A 14,704-nucleotide genomic window follows, 5' to 3' on the forward strand; every position below is an offset into this window, starting at 1 on the left:
AATAGACTCACAGACACAGAAAACAAACTTATGGTTACCAAAGGGGAAAGGTTGGGAGGAGAGATAATTTAGGATTATCGGATTAACAGATACACAATTCTGTACATAAAATAAACAAAAAGGATTTACTGTACAACAGCAGGAACTATAGTAAATATCTTGTAAACCTATAATGGAAAGGGAAAAAAATCAGAAAAGGAATATATATATATATATATATATATATATATTTATCTGAATCAATTTCCTGTGTACCTGAAACTAACACAATATTGCAAATCAATGATACTTCATTTAAAAAATAAAGAAAGTTAATGACTTTAGAGAACAGTTTATCTGGATCTTATACATTTCTCAGGGGCTATTTTAAATGAAATTCTGCCTACCCAGGTTAGCTTTATCCCAGGAATCCAAGTCTTAGGGAAAGTCTGATAATTATTACATGAAATGATTTGCCTAAAGTAGGCAACAACAAAAGCACACCAGCAAACAGCGATGTTCTTGGCTAAGGAAATGGCAGGTTTTCATTTAACCCTAAAAGGTTCACATATGTTTCTGCCTCACTGAGGGACGTAACTGTAGTTTACAAGGATTCAAAAATTTTGCAGTAATTCTACAGCCTCAGAATTGCCTGAAGATCTCTTCTGAGAATCATACGTCACAAGGAGTGTTACATTACACTCAGCCTGCAGGCATACTGGCTAAGCATTTGTTATGTATTTACACTGATCGTTGCAATAATCCTAAAATGCACATAACATTATTATCCCCATGTTACAGGCAAGGAAACTGGGGTTCAGCAAGGTCAAATAGTTTGCTCAAGGTCAGCTACTCAGTGACTCAGTGTGCACCTTTAATCCCTAAGTTACTTTGCCTCCCTATATGAAGCTTTTCCAGAAAAGAAAAAACAAATTAAATATGTTTGATGTGATTCTTTAGGTAAGTTTCAAATTTTCTGCTTTATTCAAACTCTTCCCTTTCTGCTTTTTATCTCCCCGGATGCTTTTTGGCATTTGGTTTCTGATCATCAGATAAAAAGAAATAAAAGGAAATACAATTTAACCACATGGATTCTCTTCGCTTCTGGTATTAATTAATAATCAAGGAAGCTGTCCCAAGTGGGTAAAGTAAACCTCAGGGAATTTCCAGATTCCTACTGCACGTCCCTCTCAACTACTATCGCAGATAATAAATATAAGATCTATTTTCTTTTTAAATTGAAGATAATCTTTTGAGGATAGCTGTTGATCCAAACAATCTGTTCTGTTTTTCTTTTTTTTAATTGAGTTACAGTCAGTTTACAATGTTGTGTCGGTTTCTGGTGTACAGCACATTTCTTGTCATAATTGAATATACATATATTAATTTTCACATTGTTTTTCACCATAAGCTAGTACAACATCTTAAATATATTTCCCTGTGTTATATACAATGAAATACTACTCAGCCATAAAATGACAACATAATGCCATTTGCAGCAACATGGATGTCCCTAGAGAATGTCATCCTAAGTGAAGTAAGCCAGAAAGAGAAAGAAAAATACCAGTCTGTTTCTTCATGAAAGCCAGACTCCTGTGTTGAAGACCGTTACCTGTTGAGTTATTTGTGGACAGGCTGATCTCACTTGATGAATGATGCAATAAATGGTAATATGCTGTGAAAAAGCTGTGTTCAATTGGTTCTAGAGATCCCTGAGATAACTGAAGCAGAAAAAGTAAAACCGTGTCTTATTTCACATTCAGAGTCAAGTGACATGAGACCTCCGTGCGTGTCTTTGCAAGAGGGACCGGAGCTCTTTGGCTGTCAATCCCTCTGACACAGAGAAAGACCCATCTTTGTCCTTTCATAAGGACTTATGCAAGGGGAGGCTGTAGCTCAAGTGGCTGAGCACATGCTTAGCATGCATGAGGTCCTGGGTTCAAGCCCCGGTACCTCCAATCCCCAGTACCTTCTCTAAGAATAAGTAAGTATATAAACTGAACTGTCTCCCCAAACCAACACCCCTGAGAAAAAAAAGTGAGGCAGGCAAATTACAGTGAAAGCAAGCAAACAGTTCCCTGGTCAGGTGAAACACACACACACACACACACACACTATAATTTACAATCTTATGAGAACAAAATTTAAATGGACAGAAAAATAATGGTGTAGGGTCTGGAATACCAAAATGTTATTTTTACCAGGTGTGAGAGGAATAAACTCCAATTATTCAACAGAACATTATGTATAGCCCTAATCCATACTTTTTCATGTATCTGCTGTGAAAATGCCTTCTTGTTTGGCCAAGGCAAACAAGTTTTTTAATACATCTTTCTCAATCACCATTAATTAATTTTAATCTCCACACATTAATTCTCAACACTGCAAAGGAAAGAGTAATTCAATAAAAGCCAGAATTTATTAAAGATCCAATCATTTAATTCCCTTCTATAAAGATGAATTTTTTAACTGAAATTTTCAACTTCCTTTCAACTTTCATTTTAACCAGCACTTGGTTTGGCCAAGTTTTGTGCCTGTGTAATACAATATGCTTTAAAAATGTCGATTCATATTAATAAACTAGAAACAAAAGGAACAACGTAGACTATGCCACAGTAGTTACCTTGGATTCATATCCTCTGTTCATTAAATTAGGAATTTTGAAATGAGGTACTGAGATCGAAACTTGCACAGAGAAGGATGCTAAAGCTATGAAGACCAATGTGGTTTTTATAAATTAATTTTATAATAACTTTATTGTGGTATAATTTCTGTACAGTAAACTACACATATTTCAGCTGTACAATTTGATGAATTTTGATAGACGGATACACTGAGAAAACCATCACCACCTAACATTTCCATCACTCCCTGAGAGGGGCAAACTTCTAACTCCCAATTTATCCCTTCTCACCCCCTTTATCAACAAGGTTTTCAGAAGCTCTGCAGAGGGGACACTGGAGCTGAACCTCAAAGGCTGGATTTGGGTGGACAGAAGGAAGCCAAGTGGACATTCCAGGTGAGAGGACATCAAGGGCAGAGGCTGAGCATTGCACAAAAGGCGCATGGCGATACAGGGCTAGGACATTAACCCAGTGATCTAGAGGCATGGGGATTTAGGCTGAAGAGAGGAAGGCAAGTGCTGTTCATTCACTCAGGGAGTATTTTTTAAACAAACTTTTGTGTTCCATGCACAGCTCCAAGCAACAAAAACAACCAATGTTGGCCAAAAACTGTATTCTTGGAGCTGACTGCCTAATTAGGGAAAAATGTGTCTGTGAAATACCCACCTGGATATATGTAAAATTGCAACTGAGCTGAATGCACTGAAGGCCAGGCCAGTGGTTCAAGGAGGTCACAGATAGAACTAACTGAGACAGGGAAGGCTTTCCTGAAATAATGCTTCTGCTGAGAGACAGGATAATGAGCAAGAGTGAGTAAAGGATGGAGTGGGCAGAACATCACAGGCAGAGGAAAGAGCATGTGCATGCTGGGGAGGAAGCAGCATGGTAGGTGGGCCCTGTGGCGGGTGAGGAGACAGCAAAGGGCGAGAGCGGTACAAGGTGAGGGTGGGGAGAGGGGTCCAGGCTTGGACCAAACAGGACATGAACATCGTGGTGAGAATTTTGGCATTTTATACTCAGACCCATGAACAGTGTGTGTGTGTGTGTGTGTGTGTGTGTGTGTGTGTGTGTGTGAGATAGAGAAAGAGAGAGAGAGAGAGACAGAGACAGAGAAAGACATTACCACATTCTGTTTTAAAAGGATCACTCTGGATGCAATATACACATAATAGTCTGATTCAGGCTGGGGTCATATGGTGAATGCAGACAGATCATGAGTAGGCACCTGCAGAGGGCAGAGGCCAAGGAAGCTGGACACGGAGTCAGATGGGGAGGCAGGAAACTGTAAGTAAGTGATTAGGAACACTACCAAAGTCTGGCAAAACAGACTGGAGAAGACATCCAGATGGCCGACAAGCACATGAAAAGATGCTCAGCATCACCAATTGTTAGAGAAATGCAAATCAAAACAAAGATGAGGTATCACCTCACACGGGTCAGAATGGCCATCGTTGAAAATTTCACAAATGATAAATGCTGGAGAGGGTGTGGAGAAAAGGGAATGCTCCTTCACTGAGGGTGGGAATGTGGTTTGGTGCAGCCACTGTGGAAAACAGTATGGAGATTCCTCAAAAGACTAGGAGTAGACCTACCATATAATGCATTAATGCCACTCCTGGGCATACATCTGGAGGAAGATAGAATTCAAAAATACACGTGCACTCCAATTTTCACAGCACCATTATTTACAATAGCCAAGACATGGAAAAAACATGAATATCCATCGACAGATGACTGGATAAAGAAGACGTGGTATGTTTCAACAACAAAATACCATGCAGCCATAAAAAGAAAAATAATTCCATTTGCAGCAACATAGATGGACCTGGAGAATGTCATTCTAAGTGAGGCCAGAAAGAGAAAGAAAAATGCTACATGATATCACTTATTTGTAGAATCTAAAAAAAAAAAAGCACATGAATGAACTTATCTACAAAACAGAAACAGAGTCACAGACATAGAGAACAAACTTACAGTTACCAGGGATTAAAGGGAGTGGGAAGGGATAAATTGGGACTTTGAAAATTGCAGCCCTTGGGGAGTGCTGGAAATGTTAACTTTCATGAGTGTGGCAGTAGTTTCATGGGTGTAGACTTCTATCAAATTTCATCAAAGGGTACATGTGAAATGTGTGTAGTTTACTGTATAGGAACCATACCACAATAAAAATTGCTTTAAAATAAAAGGATATCAACATGAGAAGGATGCAAAAACCTCAGACTAGTTGATAACCAGAAGGAAGGATGGCTACTGAAGATCAAATATACTTAATTAATAACAGTAGCACCTATGGCCACTAGTTAGTGCTTACTGCATTCCAGATAGATTTGATGTTCTATTTGGTTCTTACAACTACCCTGTAAGGAAGGCATTATGTCCACTTTACAGATGAGGAATCTGGGATATAGAGTAATTCACTCCTAAGTGGCAGGACCAGGGCTATAATATCAAAGGCCAAGCAAAACCACCTGCACGATGAGGACCCCCAGGTGTTAATGACGTAGGAGATGCAAGAGATAAAGTGGAACATCTGGAGGTGACCACATGGTTTGAAGATCGAGCAGAAGGAAAACAGATGCTGCCAATGATATTTGATGCAAAGAAAGGAGGAAGATGGTGAGTTCAAGCCTGGACATACCAGATGGCAAGTAAATGTTTGACCGGCAAGTAGAAATCTGTCTGATACACAGAAGCTTTCTAAGCAGTGGCCTCTCTAGCCGGCTGAGGCCACGAGGTGGGTCTGCAGTCCCAGACCAGCATCGTGGGGCCCTCTCTTGGCTCGTGAATATTGAGCTGAGGGGCACCTCCCGTCTTCAGCATTATGCTCTGCTTGGAAGAACGTGTACAATCCTCCTTCTGAACTGATATAAAAGGGCTCTTCTGCTCTGAACAAACACCTACCATTCCAAAGGTCAAATGGTTGTGTGTACTATTGAACTAAACAAGTCACTATTAAAGAGAAAAGGCTCTATCACTGCCACTATTCTCCTCCTCCCCAAACACACTGATGTTGAGCAAATATTGAAAAATTTTACCACCTTATTGGTTAACTGAGAACACAGTTACTTTCTGGGCAAAAGACTAAATAGAAGAAAACAAAGAGAAACTACAAATGTAATCCTCATTAAATTCCCCAAACTGTATCTTCTTTTCATATCATAAAATAAGTTTATGTTTGCTGTGGGACAACTACATAAATGACTTCGAAGCTAATCAACTGAGGAAGGACTCAGAAGGAAATTAAGCCCAAATGAATGAGATTAGGTATCAGAAGTGAGAAAAGTTTCAGCACTTTTCTCATCACACTTCACTCGCCAGGCCTCAGATATGTTTTCCTTTAGGTTTTCCTTGTCCTCTTTCACTGAATCATGTAACATGTTAAGTCACAAATTATTACCTTGTTTTTTTTCATTTCTTCTCACCTATAGCTCTTTTCTATTAGGATTTATTAGGCTTTTGAGGCCACTTTGTTAACACAAACATCAGTATTTACACTGACTATTTTCATATACTTAAATCTTAGAGGCTGATTAGATGCAGGTTCAAGGATTTACTTCACAGTAAACTTCACAGATGGTGCTACGCACGCCCATGAGGAAGCATGGAATGTCCGGCTGTCCCTCTTTCGTGATGTCAGTGGCCAAGAATGGTCATGTCTAGACCCATCATTTCTTTAAAGGAGCTGCAAGATGACAGTGCTTTTACACATTCGTTACTTATTATCTGAGTGAGTTCTGTAATGAGAGAATTTACTTTCATCGATTTAGTTACCCTGAGACAGAATTCACAAGGGAAAGGCAGAATAAATATTTAATTCTTTCCTTCTGTAAACAATTTTTGAAATAAGCTGTTGGTCACTCACTGTCTTCCAAAGGTAACCAGTAAGGGATATTCTTTTTTTTCCACTATCATGAAGCCTTGGAGTTAAACATTAGTTGGTGCCCTTGATCCACTGTGGTTATCATTCTCTTCAATTCTCTAATTATCCAACAGAGAGCAGTGGGCTCCTGAGTCCTCTGATACACCCTCGGGAGCCCTGGACAGCATCCCCGCCCTGCACCCTGTGATGTCAAGATATTCCAGCCTAGTCTTGTTCAGTTTCTGCTCAAGAGATGCCAATGGCTGTATTTCCAAAGCCGTGGATGCAGAGGGAGCACACTGCTGCTTGCTTAGTTTCTAAACAAACTTAGTGAAATTTTTGGAAATATGAATTTTTTTAAAGATAAGATTTATCATGAATCCATACTCATTCATACTGATCTTTCTAATTCTAATTTGAATTAATACCTTCTATTTTGTCTCTGTTGCTTTTCTCTCCTTTGTTGAAAATCCTGGTCTTCAGAGACACCTATCCAGTTACTCAGATGCTTTATTTGTCTTGCAATTCTAGCCAAGGTTGAGCAGGCTGGATGGAAGATACCTCAGGTGAGTAAAAAAATAAAGAGCTTCATTTTTCAGAAAAGGGCTCACCCATGTTTTGGCTCATCTGTATACACTTGGTCTCAGGCAGTTCATAAGTAAGGCACATTCATCCCATGAAAACACCTTCAAAATGCAGGTGCAGATTCCCTGGATTTCAGGGGGAGTTCAGAGGGGGAGGGGGAAACTGAGTGCACTTCTTGTATTGTCACCACTGCTTCACATCTATGTTGTGGGACGGTTGTGGCATTCAAAGGCTAAAGGGCCCCTCCTCTGTGATGGCACAGTGGAAGAAAAAGCCATTTCTGAACAAAACCCATTGCTAAAGATTACATCACAAAGGGGAAAAACAGGTCAAAAACACCTATTTAGGTTTCAGACTAGGGAAAAGGTGGCTACTTTCTGCTCATGGAGAAGTATACAAATGTATCAATACTTACATCTCAATAAAGAATAGAACCAGCATAGGCCATGTTAGAGAGCATGCAATTGCACCAACCTAGAATCTATTTGATACTCAACAATATTAATTATCAGGCACCTACCAGGCACTGGGTACGACCCTGGGAAATCAAAGATGAAGAAGACACATTCACTGCCTTTGGCTAAATGGTAATGCAAGTCTGAATGGTGAGCTACTTAAAACAACAGTAAGAGTGAAAACATATAGAGAAAGGGGAGATTAATTCTTGATGTGGAAACAAAGTTTCAGTGGAGGAACTGGTAAATACGCCAAGTGGAAGCTTTCTTTAGCTCACAGGAGGCAAGGCCTGCCTCCCTGATTGTAGGGTTTCATAAGGGCATGAACCACCATGAGCTTAAATTATCAGACAAGGGGGCAGAGCACCCTACAGAGGGTAACTGAATCTGCCTCTCAGCCAGGTTGAAAGCAAAGATAATCATGTGTCCCTACAGCTGTCAAACAGGACAAAGGGACTTCTGTCACCAAGTTGTGCTAACCAGAGATAAGCAATTTTCCTTCTTCCTGGTTGATTTAACATGCCAGTGAGTTAGTTTCCTTATTTAAAAATAGAAATATCTACCAGCACCCACAGTCTAGGAGATTGCAGAACATCGATTATGGAAAGAACCTTAGAAATGGTTCATTCCAACCTCATAGCTGAGAAAAATCATGCCCTCAGATGTTAGCTGACTTGTTCAAAGTTGCAAAGCTCAACTCAGGGGTTTGTTGAAGAATATCCTAATAAAGATTGGACTAGAACTGTCTAATATGTTGTTTGTGTGTGTGTGTGTGTATGAGATATTAAATTACATATATTATATATTAAATGTATATATAGATACACACTTAGAGATATTTAATAACATTTTTTAGGAAAACATGCAATAATATTGAAAGAAATTTCTATTACTCTTCTGAGACTGATGGCTTCAGAAATGAAGGTGAGAAAATTAGAGGCAAAGGCATACCCTTGATTTACTATCTCAAGCGATGCTACAGTCTGAATCTTTGTGTCCCCCTCGAAGGTGTATGCTGAAACCTAACCCCTGAGGTGACGGTTTTCAGAGGTTGGAACTTTGGGAGGCAAATTGGGCCAGAAGGATAAAGTCCTTATATAAGTGTTCCTATTTTTAAAAATACTCATAAAAAGAGGTCTAGGGGAGCTCCCTTGCCTCCCCTCCCATGTAAGGACACACAAAATGTCAGCAGTCTGCAAACAAGAAGCGTGTCCATGCCAGACCCGACCATGCTGGCACTGTGATCTTGGGCTTCCAGTTTCCAGAATCGTTAGCAATAAGTTTAAGCTGTTTCTAAACACATTATCTTATTGTATTTTTAGTATGGCAGCACAAATGGACTAAGACCACCATGGACAAAGCCCTTTCATAGTGGGCAGAGCTTAAAAAGAGGATGACCTACAACAAGATATGTTGTCATGAAAAGGACCTCATTTCATGACAAAGAAATGATTCTAAGTTCACCAAAACAATAACAAGTCAATCACAAGAGAACCTCCATCAGGCTTTCAGCAGAATTCTCAACACAAACGTTGAAGGCCAAGAAGGGAGTTCACAGAGAGAGACAAATCCCTGAATGAGAAGAATGTGCAATCTAGCATAACCTATGCCACAAGACAGTACTTTAGAATAACCGGAGAGATCAAAAGTTTCACAGACACGCAAACACGGAAAGAATCTTGCAATAAGAAACTTACCCTGCAAGAAAGATTGAGAATTTAAGACCCTAATGAGAAAAGAAGTGATGACCTGGAAATGAGAAAACCATCATTGGAAAGGCAATAACGGCAGAATTTGTGAAAGAATAAACATAAAGTTGTAAAACACATCATCAAAATCATTAAAGATGGGAGAGGGAAGCCAGGATATAGAGATTTGTTTCCATTCTTTTCAGGATGTGTTTGAGATTATATAATTATCTGTTTAAAGACAACAGAGAGAGAAATGGGTTAATGTATTTGAGAACCACAGACCAAACGCATACAATGGACTCACAAAAACCAAAGAGAAGCCAAGGTAATAAAAAAGGAAATACTCAAAAGGCAGTTAAGGTGTATTTAAGACACAACGGCCCAGTATCACTACTTGCAAATATTCTTCACACATGTTGAAACAACAGATTATTACAAAAAAAATGCATGTATAAATGTTCAAAATGTGAATTCATACTAACGGAAAATGTACTAACCCAAATGTCTATTATTATAAGAAGGGATAAATAGTTTCTGATACACTATTACAGGCCATACATAAAGAATAAATGCATGGCATATTAAGCAATATGACCAGTATGAAGTTCATATTCATATGAAGAAGATTTTGCACGCAAAAATAGGACTGAGAGAAAACGGACAGCCACTAACCTGTGAACTGGGATGGATTTCATGTCTATGAAATTGAGATTTGCATATTCTTGACATCCAATTCAATGGATTCATAGAATATGTGATCATCAATGTTTGTCTTCTTTCACTTAGAATGGTTTTCAAGTCCAGATATTCATTAACAAAGGTTACACAAACTGGAAGGAAACATTCAAAACATTTTTCTTACACATTATATATTCTCTTCGTACTTATCTAGCAAACATGGTAAAACATTACCACTATGCATTCCTAAAATTTTGAACATTCAAATTTGAATACATTTCTGAAATTAATTTGCTTGTAAGGGTAAAATAGGCTAAAAGTCCAAAATTGTTGCCAACACTAATTAAGGAAAACAGGGAGCAATCAAAGGGCTACTGCAACCGAAAGAGGATTCAAGCTCCAATCTCATGTCTGACTATTTGGGCGACTCTAAGTACTGGCTTCACCTCCAAACAGCTTCACGTCTGAAAGACAACTGTCTCTGGCCCTTCCCTCTCTACAAGTGGCAGTTCAGGTAACGTGAGATAACGTACCAAGCACAGAATCTGACATGCAGTATTCACAAATGGTTTGCTTCCTTCATTCAACACAAGAGACACACTCCCATGAAGGCTGAGGTGGAAGGGAGCCTCCAAGTCCACAAGTCTCCGTCAGCACAAAAGACGACAGGTGCTTGGTTCTACTTAAAACAACAAATCAATAACAACACCCTCACCCTGATTCCAAGTATGCTTCTGAAAGATCTGAAGCCAGCCGCGGGAGCCTGCACTTGCTTCTCTAAGAAGTCCATCTGGGCTGCATACACACTGAGTGCTCAAGTCTTAGAAGGAAAAGCCCGCAGTCATTGTGCTAAGACATCTAGATGCCTATCTGCTAGTAGGAAAGCTCAGTAGGGCTCAAAGTGGGGCGGTGGCGGGGGGGGGCGTCAACTGAGGTCGAAAACCAAATGACTCTGGAAGAAATCAAGACAGCGATGCTGACTTACCCTTCCTGAACCGTGAACACTACCACAGCAGAATCCATTAAGGAACTTCAGGTTTGAACCTTTAAACACCAACACTGCTGCCACTCCACGCTTTGTAGAAAGCTTACACAGGAGAGCACCACTGGAACCTCGGAAGGTGCTGAAGCTAAGCCATAAGCGGAAAACACAAGCGAGGGGCCAAAACGAAACGATGATCCCGACTTTCTGCACACACGCCTCTGACAACCAATTTCCTGACGATGGCCGCAACCGCCTTGAATATCTGAAGGAATTGGCGGCTTCAATGGGGTCGTCAAGGGAAGGCTGCGAGGGGTGCACCCTTGGGCGGGGCTCAAGTTCCCGGCCTGGGGGTCACGAAGGGCCCCACCGGGGCACGGCCCCCACGCCCTGAGCCCCTACCCGACTCCCCGCGCTGAGCCAGGGCCGACCTGGAACCTGCGGGAGCAAAGCCCCAGCAAGAGCGGCCAGGCCCTGCCCCAGTTCCTGGCACGCAGAAGACGGGGCGGTTTGGCGGGGGTCGGGGTCTGCGCTGGAATCAGGGTCGAGGGTCCTACGCCAAGGCCGCGGCTGCGAACGCATAGGCCGGGTGTGAAGCTGCACGGGGGTGCAAGGCCGGCACACGGGGTGCGGACAATCACCACATCACGCCTCAGGATCCTTCCCCGATGTACCGGAGGTTGCTTTAGGGCGGCCCCACGTCGCACGCCTGCCCGCGGACCATGTCGGTGACCGTGTACCCCTCCGCCGCCATCTCCGTCGCCTTCGCCGCCGCCGCTGCCGCCACCACCGCAACCGCCGCTGCCGCCTCCATGGAAACCGACGCGGACGCCACCGGCGCCGCCAACGCTCTGGGCTGGCCCCTCCGCGGCCGCCGCTCGGCTCAAGCTGCGCCTCCTAAAGGGACCGCGCCGCTGCCTGTGCAGCCGCCGCCGCTGGCAGGCTGAGGAGGGACAGCGGCGCTCAGAAGAGCCCCGGGCCGCTGGGAAAGACTGCCTCCTGCCTGACTGCTGGCCTGATGAAGGGGCGGGCCGGCGGCCGGGGCAGGGGCGTGGCCGAGGCCGAGGAGGGCACGGGGGCGGGGCCGGGCTGCGTGCACGGGGAGTGGCTCCTTCGGCCAGGGGGCGGGGCTGCACTCTCAGGGGCAAGACACCTGTGTGAACTGGTATCCATTCTGATTTGCATTCTCCCCTAAGAGTTCTTCCGGACAAACTTGAGCAGTATTCACAAGAACAGCTCGCCCAGCAGCGACAGCATTGGATGAGATGTCTGTGTTCCCCTGGAGTGGGTAGGAGCCGGTATCCAGGCTGATGGGTGTGGATGCTTCAGTCTCCCAACTTGGATGCTGGCCTAGAGCCCACGGTGTCAGAGCAGGGGAACTGACCCGCTCATATAGTTCAGATGAGCCATCATTGAGGGACAGGAGCCCAGCAGGGAAGCAGACCACTGCTGTGTCCAGAACCCCCCTTCCCCACCAATCTGCCTAGCCTTCATCATAGCATGTGCTGCCCACCTCTCCAACCTTTCCATCTCTCCCCAAATCACATACTCTGATCTTTCTTGGACATTGCTTGGCTGTTAACCCTGCTTCCCCCCTGGACATTATGCATTTCCCAGTTTCGGAGTTCAGATTCCCAGGCACTTATAAAGGTTTCGGTTGGGCGAGTGGGTCATTGAGGGTTTCGGGGTGAGGAATGTGGGTATTTAAATTTCACTATACGATTTCACTCAGGTGCCTGACATGAAAGTATCCATTTCCTGAAGGGAACGGGGCAGAGGAGGTGCCGGACAGCCTGTGAAGTGTCCCGACAGTCTAGCGAGTCAGCGAGGGATCTTTCATGGAAGCCAGGCTTCCAGTGTGGCCCTGACATTGCCCCTCATTTTGTAAGGACATGGGGACCGGGAAAGGTCACATCACCCTGGGTCGAGGCCTAGCCAAAGGCAGTGATTAGCCTGGAGCCTGTCACAGCAGGGGTGGTGGCAAGGGGGTTAAAAATCGACCTGGAATGTCTCAGTTCTAATGTACCTGTCTCCGTTTCTCTCATCTTCCTTAGATATGGTTTCAGAACCATACAGCTTAGCACCCGGGGCAGAGCAGAAGGGACCTGCCAAGGCTTGGGCAGAAGACCCCGATGCCAGACCGGCCCTGAATGTCCCATCAGACAAAAGGGCCCTCCCCAACATTCACAAGAGCACTGATAACTTGCCTTCATGTTATCCACTGGACAGCTTCCGGTCCCTTGCTGCTGTAGCCCCTCCTCTGTCCCCCAGCTTCTTTGTACCTTGTGCTCACTCTGGTGGCTAGGTGTGCAAACAATGATGCTCTTGGTGGTCCAGTCCACCCTGGATTTCCAGGGAGTTGAGAACTCTCCACCTCTGGGAACAGACCCCAGCAGCAACAAAGCAGGGTGAGTGTAGAAGGGGGTCTCGCACCCATTCATGCAGCACTCATGCCCTCTGCCCACGGAGGGGCTTCCCCGCACACAACAGCCTGCAACTTGGCGTGGCAGCACTCCCTCAGCCTGTCCCCTGCAGCAGTCCTCCAATGAGCAGGCAGCATCTGACTCAGCCATGCAGCTCTCACGCGGATATTTTGCAGCCCAAACAGACCAAGACACAGCTATGGCAGCAGCAGGCACAAACAGATCAACTCACATCTCCTCCGCTCCAGCCGCAGGCCCAGCTCTCAGGCGCCAGAAGTTCAGGGAGCCTCTTAGATGAACTCTTGTCAGACGCCAGCCTTCTGGAAAAGGCACGACCTATCCTGAGCGACGGCACACGGGAAGACGCACTTCGGCCAACCCTGGAAGAACCCCTCAGTGATGACGAATTCCAAGCCCTCCTGGACATGCTGCCAGGCTCAACAGGGCCTCAGGAAAGCCTTTGGTCGAGCCCAATTCAGCCCTCCTTCCCTGGGGTGCCGAGCCACGGCTGAGAACAAAGGACGAGGAACCAGCCACACTCCTAGGGCTCGGCAGGAAGGGCAAGGCGCCCAGACTGCCTGCACCACTGCGTGGCCTCCCTCAGCCATGCCGTGTACGCAGGGCACTCTCAAGATGCAAGGGCACTAGCAGGGGCATCCTCCCTGATGTCGGAAGGGATGCTAGCATGCCAACCAGCAAGAGGATGGCCCAAGTCCTCTTGCATTAGAGGTCAATTTGCGGGTTCTCTCTGACATTTCCTTGATCCAATAAACCTGGCTTTGAACTCAATGCAAAGTCTTTGGCTCTGTTTTGGTCCCTTTGTAGTCTGGGCCCCAGCATCCATGCCACTCCTCAGAGATTCACCATGTCCCCCGTTGCCTGGGAATGAATGGGAAGGGGGTCGGGGGCCCTTGATAAGAATCCAGCTTCTACTTGCAAACTAGATTCTCTTGGAATCCCTACAACAATGAACCACCATCACTGGGATTCTGGGAGCCAGAGAGCTTCCATTAGGGCCAGTACAGGGGAGCACCGTTGCACAACTCTCCTAGCACTTTTCTTGGTTCCCAGATTATAGCCAGATTATTCTCAGCAGGGCTCCAATTAACCAAGGTGCTGGGGATATCAGGCAGGCAATCAATCTCTCTCTCTCTCTCACACCCTCCATCACTACCTCCCTCTATTATGTGTCTCCTTCTGCCTCTCACTTGTTCTCTCTCTCTCCCTCTCCCTTTCTTATGGTCTCTTTGCCACAAACACTTACAGCGCACATACCCACACAAACACACAAGCATCGTTTGAACCAAGTGCTGGTAGAATTAGACTCATCCCCAATTGTTGCTGAAGAAGCTCGCAGTCTCCATCTCAGTGCACATGGCTGAGTCTCATGAACAACCGTGGCAAAAGAGTACACTAAAGATGGCCCAT

At 44.3% G+C, this 14,704-nt stretch overlaps 1 protein-coding gene across 1 annotated transcript in view; it reads right to left on the reverse strand.

Moving 5' to 3' along the window:
• LOC140686653 (serine/threonine-protein kinase Nek10-like) overlaps positions 1-14,704 on the reverse strand; it is a 227,950-nt gene that overhangs the window by 107,206 nt on the left and 106,040 nt on the right. The window contains exon 9 of the mRNA XM_072940856.1: positions 11,641-11,654. Coding sequence (XP_072796957.1) covers positions 11,641-11,654 — 14 coding nt within the window. The remainder of the gene's footprint in view (positions 1-11,640; positions 11,655-14,704) is intronic.

The sequence above is a fragment of the Vicugna pacos genome, chromosome 17, assembly GCF_048564905.1.
Source record: "Vicugna pacos chromosome 17, VicPac4, whole genome shotgun sequence".
NCBI classification, from domain to species: domain Eukaryota; kingdom Metazoa; phylum Chordata; class Mammalia; order Artiodactyla; family Camelidae; genus Vicugna; species Vicugna pacos.